Source organism: Cetorhinus maximus, chromosome 14 (assembly GCF_964194155.1).
Source record: "Cetorhinus maximus chromosome 14, sCetMax3.hap1.1, whole genome shotgun sequence".
Taxonomy (NCBI): domain Eukaryota; kingdom Metazoa; phylum Chordata; class Chondrichthyes; order Lamniformes; family Cetorhinidae; genus Cetorhinus; species Cetorhinus maximus.
The window spans coordinates 1570419-1580288 of NC_135892.1; the positions used below are offsets into that span (position 1 = coordinate 1570419).

Below are 9870 nucleotides of genomic sequence, written 5' to 3' on the forward strand. Positions count from 1 at the left end.
ACAAAGTGGACAACAATATAAACAAATTGCTTTTCTTTTCATTAACTACAGTGGTTAATTGATGTTGCATTAGTATTTCAAAAGAATATTTGATCCTTTTGGATAACTAAGTGACTTGAATTACCTGAATTCAAAGGTGTCCCAAGATCCAGCTTCCAAACCCTACGTTATAAATGAATGGCTGCCCCACTTCTGTGTGGGGTTCCTTCTTCAGCTGCCATACTTTACAATGATCATGGCTGTCCAGCTTTCACGGTCCTTGATAGCAGCCATTGTTCTCGAACCGTGTACCTGTCCTTCTTAAGCTGTTGGTGTAAATGCTCCTTTGTCACCCTCTTGCTGTGCTACCCTCAATTTTATCAGCCACTACCAGATAGTCTAGTTTTTCTCTCCTAAGTGCATGCCCAAAGAAATGTGGTGTCTCTTGGTGATCATCTACAAAAGTTCTTTTTGTGCCAACTTTCCTCAAAGCTTCATCTGTTGTGTGTGTTGTCCGAATAATCCTCCATCATACATCTCAGAAACCACATCTCTGTTGCCTTTATTTTATCATCCATTGTTTTGCTAAAATTCAATACAGCCCACAAAAATTCTCCAATTTATTTCAGTCTCTTTTTAATCCAGTTTTGGAAGCCAAGTTAAAAGAAGAAAACTGCTCTCAATTTTGGCACTACTTCATTCAGGAAAAAGCACTGTAGGAACTTAAGTTTGAGGCATTTGTACTCATTGTAAGCTAAACTTGCAACATGCAACATCTTGTGCAGCACATCTTTAGAAGTGATTAGATTGACAAAGTAATTAAACTTTACAGTAAATCTGATCCATACCGTAGCTGATCTGAAGGACCTTGATAAATGTACTAAATAATAATTTTTAAATCTATATTAGAAACTGGAGAATTGCTGCCTCAACTCAACTGACGTCCTCTACCCTTAACAATGGCAGCATGCTACCTGGATGATAGGATGCACAAAGAAATATTTTGTTGTAATCTGATAGCAACATAGAAGATCAATAGGAACAGTTTCTCCCTATATATTTTGTCTAGACCCCTCAGAATTTTGAATACCTTTATGAAATCCCCTCTTTGCCTTCTCCAAGGAAATCAGTCCCTGCTTCTCCAATCTGTCGACTAACTGGTTCGAGGGATGGGGAACTTCAATCTTGTGACTCTTTTCTGCGTCCTCTCTAATACCTTCACATCCTTCCTGAAGTATGGTGCCCAGAACTAGAGACAGTATTTCAGCTGAAGCTGAACCAGTGTTTTATCCAGGTTTATCATAACTTCCTTGCTTTTGTACTCAATGCTTCTATTTATAAAGCCCAGGATCCCATATGCTTTATTTACTACTTCTCAACCTGCCTTGCCACTTGCAACGTTTTGTGCATATATACCCCCAGGTCTCTCTGCTCCTGAACCTCATTTAGAAATGTGTCCTTTATATTGCCGTTCCTTGTTCTTACTATTAAATTCATCAACTTCCATGCAATAAATTACATCCGCCACTCATCCGCCTATTCAACCACTTGTCTTTGTCCTCTTAAAGTCTATCACTAACTCCTCAGACTTTGCAATGCTTCCAAGTTTTGTCATCTGCAAATTTGAAGTTGTGTCCTGCACACCAAGTCTTGTTGTGTTATGCCAGCAAAATAGATTATGCTAGAAAATGTTCGACTGTCCATAGGTTTACATTGCAATGTCTCCCATTTCCAACCCCCAAAGATAACTAGCAAGGTAAATTTTAACACTAGGTCTCATTACCATATGGCTCAGCAATTGAACACTCTATAAATTCTGCCCTTTGCCCATCAGATGGTGTTGCACTGAAACATAGAAAATTTATGGCACCGAAGAAGTCCATTTGGCCATTGTGTCTGTTAATAGCATTTTAGGAATTAACATCAAAGTAAATAGCTATATTGCGTGTTTTTTGAAGTGGAGGTGAGAGGTAGAAAAATTAAAAAGTGATGAGGTTGCATTGTTTAGGAGATCCCACTCCATTTGTCCATTTATTTAAAAAGTACATTTAACACTTTCCTTTCAAAAATGTTCACAGTTTTAAATGAATGGTACTATGAATTGAGATTTTAAATGCTTCCATGTTAAAAGTGTAAATGGTGTCTTGTTTATTAAATTAAAAAAGAAAAGATTTAGGCATACTTATAAGTATACAATTTTTGAACACAGTCTCATGCAACTCTGCTCCCCACCCCTTCCCACCTCACCCCGCCCCTGGGGACCCCCTCTTAAACCCCCCCTTGGGCCGCCTCCCCCAGCTCTGCCACGGCCCACCTCCCCTTCCCTCTCCGCTCCTTGTGATTTGAACTGGATATCATGCCTTTCTCAAAACACATACTCTTCTCTAATCTTTCGATTGGTGGACTGAAATTAATCAGGTGGTAAGATGAGATCAAGTATGAATCATTAAATGACTTTATTTTCCAGTTGTTTAAACTTATAATGTGACAATTATAATGAAATGTGACAATTGTAATGAAAACTTGCTTCATGCAAATTCAGATGCCTGTAATTATTTTTTCCAAAAGGTATCACACTTGCCCACGTTGGGCTAACTGAACTTTTTCTGAGCAGTCTCTTAGTTGTGACTGCCCTTGGCTTATGATGTAAGGGTTTTTTCTCATCAGTCCATACTAATAAGACTGCTGGATCCCCCAGTTTTTTTTCAATGGTGATTCGAAATGGAAAGGCTGTCTTCTCTTCCCTTCCTGTGATTCTTCTCCATTGAGGGATTCACCAGTAAGCCTGTCAACCAAACGTCCAAGCTCATATTCTCAGCATACACCCTGCTCAGAGTATACTGGCTTGAGTAGCACACTGGTAGCCTGAATTGAGGTTACAAATTACTTGTTGTATCCAGTCATTTGGATAATTGACTCATTAACACACCAGTTCCCTCTTTGTCATAGTGCTGCAGCATACGTCTTTCAGGAGAATTCTGAACAGCTTTAATTTACAACATCCCACTTAAATGTCACTTGTTTCCAAATCCTTTCTGTGGAAAAATGGTCAAAAAACCCCAGCACATGACAGCAGTATACCATCTTTTGTTTAGACTTGCATCTATCAAATTCAATGACATAATTGTGCTTTAATGTATTTATTTTAGTGGTAGTCTTTGGTGATTCAATCTTTTTAAATATCTGGCAACATTTCATTTTTCAGGGGTATCCTGACCGGCGTTACCCATTGCCACCAGATTCTGGAAGATACAGCTGGAATTGAAACCTTTACCTGGCTCTGCAACACAAGCTGTGCCTTACAGAGTCCAGTTAATTGATGAGCATACATCCACGCTGAATTTTAACCATTATACCCGTAAACAGTGCTGACCTAGTTTTTAACGTGTTTGTACGTATTTTTGTGCTTGGTGTTTCAATTGCTGTAGAATGGATTCTGCAGTTTCCATTTTTTTTAAACTGTCGAGATGGGGCGTGTTAGATATATTGCAGAATGTATACAGCTGGGTTTAATTGTTAACATCATAATGAGTTGGTATATCTCAAAACTGGTTAGTGAAATTAAGTTTTTATGCCTGTACACTGTACATCAGAAGTGATCTTTAGTAAATGCTTTGAAATCTTTGATTTACTATACCTCTCCTGTTTCATTATTTTCTTCTTACAATTTTCTTGAAGTTAATATATCTGCTGAGATCCAAATGAATCACATTTGTAAGCAAAGCTTTATTATGTTTCAAATGTGGGAGGTGGATTTTTCACTTTTTGAAACATGCTTTGCTCATTAGTGCTGACTTTTGAAAGCTGTCACACCGTGTATAGCTGCAGGAACATATTTTATGACCTTCATGCGTATAAATATCTGATTGTTGGAAAGCTGTCTATACACAACACCTTTTTAGTGCAGAAATACCATCAAGCTCTGTTTGTTCAGTTGCAGTTGTACAGTTTATTTTTCTTTTAAATACTCCTGTACGTTCTTGGGGTGGATTGAATTAGATGAATGAGAATTGAACAATGTGCCTTGGCTTGAAGAAATTTTGTTGACGGTAGATTTTAAGCTTCTTCATGAGTGGAAAACTGGCACTAGTGGATCGGCTGTCCATTATACATGAAGTAATTGGATGACGAGTGATCGGCAACCAACATCAGCAACGAAAGTTAAAATTTACTCTCGAGTGTTTTCTAGCAAGTGATATCAAGTGATCAGACGCTTGATCACTCAAGATACTTGTCTGAAAACATGAGGGAGGGCATCGCTACATACAGAAATCAACAATTCAAGTTTTTTTTTAAAAAAAAGCTTCATGTTGAATGATTTTAATGAGGAATAAACACTTACTTTATTATGTGCTGATCTTGGCTTTCAGGAACATTGCCAGCGTGGGAGGTGGTATGACATTAGGCCACCAGCTTTTCGATGAATTCCTGCACATGCAATGGAAACCAGGTGCCTTCCCTTAAAAATATGGGAAGTTTGTACTTTCTGGATGCTGGGTGGGAGCAGGTTAACTTGCCCAGCTCTCTCTAGGATGTGGGACCATTGAGGGAGGAGAAATATCTGTAATTTAAGCAAATTGTCACTTGTACAAATGCCGTTTTAATTGGATTTTTGGTAAAGATAGGTAAGTGGTTTTTTAGACGTAATCTTTGAATGTATATCAAAACTGCCTGTTTCAACATAATGGCAGTAATTTTGACTGCAATAATGTAACGGCCAATAATGAATCGGCAGCCTCTCGTACAACTCCGCTGAGTTTATGAAGTCAAAATTATCCCAATGTTTTGACAATTTTCTACACCCATTTGAAAATGCTAATTTATTGACTTGTGCATTTTACCTGAACTAAATATTTGATATACTTGGCAACAGATTTATTCCTTAGTCAGTCCCAAATACCAATGAATAATTTGTTAAACCAATTAGGCAATACAATAAAATGCAACTCGTTATATTTGGTGCTTTGTAGTTGTGGCACAAAAATACAGTTCTCCTTGTGAACAAAGCCTCGTTCTGCATGGTGTTGCATCTAATGGGCAGCAATATTGTGCATCCTGTTTGTGTGTTCGAACTTCCCCACTGAGCCAACACCAGAGGGAGGTTTAACTGTAGTACTCTACTGAAAGCATGCAGTTTCTCTGGAAACACAAGACCAAGGGCAGATGTGTGAAGATGGTTTTAAGCTATTCAAGCTGTTGAACTGCTTTTTACTGTTGGAATTGGGCTAATGAGACAGGTTTGACAACAATCGAAGATTAATGCGCAGAGCTAGGCATGTTTTCACAGCCTCCCCCGACCCCACAAAACTTTACCACTGCTAGCGTAAAATGTTTTTCTCAGAACTATTCAGAATCTATTTTCGCCTTTTTTTTTTAAAACCTTAGCCATGGGGAATTTACTTGCAACACCAAGTTCAACTTCACTGGAAGTTCTGGCATATGTATGAAAATGGTTAAAGTATTGACTAAAGGAGTGCAAATAGTTGAAATCACAGATATTTCCCAAGCTTAGTCAGCATTCATTTTGAAAGTGTCAGGACCGTTTATGAAGGCTAGAGTCTTATACAGCAATTTGACTTTATTGTAGTGGTCGGGAGGCTTTGCATACAGAATATAGGATGGGAACAGCTCATTGAGTATCCAGATTTGTAGATGTAGGTTATCTATGCAACACCTACCATAGCCAGTACACCCCTTTGGTACAATTGATTTTGTCCATCACTGCTTTAGCTGCCATTGGAAGATTTTTTTATTCATTCTTTGGGAGTTGGGTGTCACTGCCAAGACCAGCATTTATTGTCAATTCCTAATTGCCTTTGATAAGGTGGAGGAGAATTGCCTTGAATACAGGCCATTTGAGGGCAGCTATGAGTCAGCATATGGACCAGACCAGGTAAGGACAGCAGATTTCATTCCATAAAGGACATTAACATTCGTGAACCGTATCGATTTTTATGGCCATCCTGGTCACTGTCACTGTTACTATACTGACTTCTGAATTCCAGATTAATTAAATTCAAATTCCCTTTATCCTCTCTCTGTACCTGTCGCATTTTTAAATTACTTTTACCAATTGAGTTCAGTTCTGCACTGTAGCCATTTGCCAATTGGACAGCACTTCCCAAACCTGTGACCAACCACCTTGAAGGACAAGGGCTTAGGATCACCATCACCTCCAAGTTTCCTGCAAATTCATGTGTCACCTTGACTTGGAAATATATTACTCTTCCCCCCCCTTCATTACTGGGTCAACTCCTTACATAGTAGCATTATGGAAGTACCTTCATCATGTGGACTGCAGCTGTTCAAAAAGGGCAATTAGCAATGGACAATAAATTCTGCAATGTCCCTAAATATGTTTTTGATAGCTTGGTTATGTCAAGCCTGGCAATGATATCCTCAGATGAGTAGTGCTGTCCAGCAGACTGCAGTTCTATCAATTACATATTCTTTGTTTAAGTATACTCTGTGACCTAGACAGAAGATGATGCGATTGAGAAAGCAAGAGGCACACCCAACTTCTTTCAATCAGAGCCTGTTTTATGTTCCTGCCTTCATTGATAGGCTACAGAATGTACTAATTCAAAGAGATATCTGATTTTGTTTTTATCCAAATCTACCACCTTTGTTAAAGGTTGTCCTTTTAAGCTCGTAACTCACCCAAGTTTAATTCCATGTAATGTGAAATCTGGCTCATTGTGGCATCTGAGTTGTGAATGGTCCACACGTGAATCCATTGCAATTTTTAAAAAAAGTATATCAATACTCCTTCCCTCCCACCAACCTCCCCTCTAGACATACACACTGCATTTCCCCCATGAATCTGCCATGTATGTGGCTATCAGTGAAAGAAAGAAAAGGCAATACTATAGCAGTGTGTGTACTTTAAAATTACTGAACATCTGTTCTTACCCAAGGGAATTGTTCTCCAAGCAGCACTAGTCTTCCAGCTATAGTCAAATACATGGGAATGAGGTCCCTCGTTCTTCAGAGAAGCTGTAGTGATTGGGCAACATATATGAAGTGTTCCTAGCAGCTCAGTACTTAGGAACAGAGACTACTTGTCAGATTATCCGGTGGCAATATGAGTCAGCTCTTTAAGTGGACCATGCCAATAACTTCATCTGGAAGATGCATGGGAACTGACGAAAGATTAAATTTCAGTGTCCTATATTGATAACGGGTATTGGCAAAGCCTGAAAGAATTGTTTGTGGAAATAGGTAGCCTTCTAAGCTGCCCGGACACTTATCTTGGGGAGGTTTCCCACGTGATTATAGCTGGTGCAACTACCTTAAACTTTCTTCCTAATTTGCTCAGGCTTCTGAGGTTCATGAAAGAGCTGAAACTCACTTTTTTTTCTGCATACTGTAACTGAAGTAAAGGCAGCAAAAACCTTAGGTCTTATCTTTTGACAGTTGCATTATGGGGAATTTCACAACATTGCAGTTATCAAGCAATGAAATAGTGTCAATAAATTTGAGATGAGGTAGGTGGTGTGAATAGAGAGGGTAATTTTCAAAGATCTTGCCTGATTTATGAAGGTTACCAGTTGTTTTGTTAGGGGGGCCACCATGATTTTCCATGAATAAGACCACCCCCGGATATTGAAATTACAGTTCTAGATAATTTAACTATTCAGAAAGTCAAGATTGGTAAGAAAATGGCAAAGTTAAGGCCGGGTTCCATTAGAATGCAATTATCATCCATTTAATATCCCATACAATTGACTGGGAACACTGCCAATATTCCTTGATATTCTAATTTATAACATTTGAAAGATTCAGTAAATCTATTGCTTCAAGTAGAATTTGAATCTTAGAGTGCATCTATGATTAGACTGCAGTTGTATTAAATTGGAACAAAGGCTGTCAGAAAAATCTGTCAAATGACAGAAGATGTGTAACAATGTCACTGAGAGACGGTTGGTTGGTTCATTTTACGATTACCAGCTGTTGGAGATAGATTTCTCTTGGATTAATTAGCAGTCACTTAAAATAATTAAGTTCAAAAATCATGTTAGTTTAAATGACTACATTAGTACAAAGCAACCACGTAAAGTAACTCTTACTCTTTAACCAAACTTGATTTGAATTTGCTTAGGGATTAACAAACAATTTAGAAATGTTGACCCCGGTTTGGTTGAAGGGCATCTAATGGTATCCACTGTCAATTAGCCTTGCCCTTGCAAATTTAGATTTTTGCTTTTTTGTGTGTGGCAAGTTGGTAGCAGGGCAAGCATCTGTGACTCCAGTAAATGGGGCAGGCAGCTAGTAGTTCCTTACCCAATTGGATTGAAAGATCATGGAGTTAACACTGCATGAATGAGAAACAAGTGTATAAAAGCAAAAGGGTCATTCGGACTCGAAACATTAACTGTGTTCCTCTCCGCAGATGCTGCCAGACCTGCTGAGTTTTTCCAGGTGTTTTTGTGTTGAGAAACAAGTGTAAGTTAGAGTGGGAGAATTCAATGTCAAATCAGGTACATAAAGAAATTAAGGGAGGGAAAGAGATTGGATTAAGAGAAAAAAGACACTAAGGAAAAGTTTTTAAAATCTCAGGCAATTCATACTTGAAAGAATGAGACTCCACACTTTTAATAGCTAATTTTCAGTGCCAGGTTGAGAGCAGTTAAAGCCTACAGCATCCTAGGCTTTAATAAGGGTATAGTGTACAAAAGCAAGGAAGTTATATTAAACTTGTACAGAACACTATTTTGGCTCAAATGGAGTATTGCATGTAGTTGTGGGTACTACACTTTAGGAAGGATGTGAAGGCATTAGAGAGTGCAGAAAAGATTCATGAGAATGGTTCCAGGGATGAGGAACTTCAGTTACTTAGATTGGAGAGGTTGGGACTTTTTTTTTGAAAAGAGAAGGTTGAGAGGAGATTTGACAGAATGCAAAATCATGAGTAGTTAGGGAAAAACTGAGTGGGGTAAGGATTGAGAACGAGAGCACAGATTTAAGGTACTTGCCAAAAAAAGGCAATGGTGACATGAGGAAGAGCTCCATGCAGTGAATGGCTAGGATCCAGAATACACTGCGTGAGAGTGTGGTGGAGGCAGGCTTGATTGAAGCATTCAAGAGAATTGGATTATTATCTGAAAAGGAAGAATATATGGGGAGAAGGTTGGGGGGTATAGTACTGGGTAAATTGTTCCTTTAGTGAGCAGGCACAGCACGACAGGCTGAAAGACCTGTGCTGTAACCATTCTGTGTTTCTGAGAGGTTACTTGTAAGGCTTATAGCTTTATAAAAAGGGTACTTGGATTTGAGATAACTTGGCTTAACTTTCTCTGGTAATTTTATTTGTGTGATAGATACAAAGTACAGCAACTTTGTGCCATTGTGTAGTTCAATGGTGAGTCGGGCGACGCATGTCATTTTTGCGAGGTTAGCGGAGGAGTGGCATCATCGGACGTGAGCTTTTTTGATTTGTGTTTATCCGCACATCTGCCCCTCAGCTGAAGTTGCTGTGCTACTTGAACATAAATCATGAGCATCATTAATCACACCATCAGCTTAACAGCAAAATCTGACCCATTGTGTTACCTCTTCTCAACAAAGATCAGTCCAATCTTTTTAAGGGGGGGCAGTTGATCCCAATTTAACCACGTTCTCTGGGAATCTGCCCCATGTATCTGGTCTCTGGGTAAAAAAAAAACTAAGGTTTAACTGATTTGTAATCTTGTTCAAGGTTCTATCCGTATAGCCCCAAGTTAAAAAGCTTGTTTAGCCCATGTTATACCTGCAACATGTGTCCCTCGGTCTTTTACCAGCAAACAATAGTTTAGTCACGTGAACCTTTCTTCATAACTGGAGCTCCTTGAGTCTAGGAATCACCTTATCCTTCTCTGAATCCTATCTATACCCTATGGGCTAGAAGTTTGT

The 9870-nt window shown here is 38.8% G+C and overlaps 1 protein-coding gene across 1 annotated transcript in view; it reads left to right on the forward strand.

Moving 5' to 3' along the window:
• xrn2 (5'-3' exoribonuclease 2) overlaps positions 1-3610 on the forward strand; it is an 86530-nt gene extending 82920 nt beyond the window's left edge. The window contains exon 30 of the mRNA XM_078556387.1: positions 3185-3610. Coding sequence (XP_078412513.1) covers positions 3185-3244 — 60 coding nt within the window. The 3' untranslated portion in view covers positions 3245-3610. The remainder of the gene's footprint in view (positions 1-3184) is intronic.
• The last annotated feature ends 6260 nt before the right edge of the window (positions 3611-9870 follow it).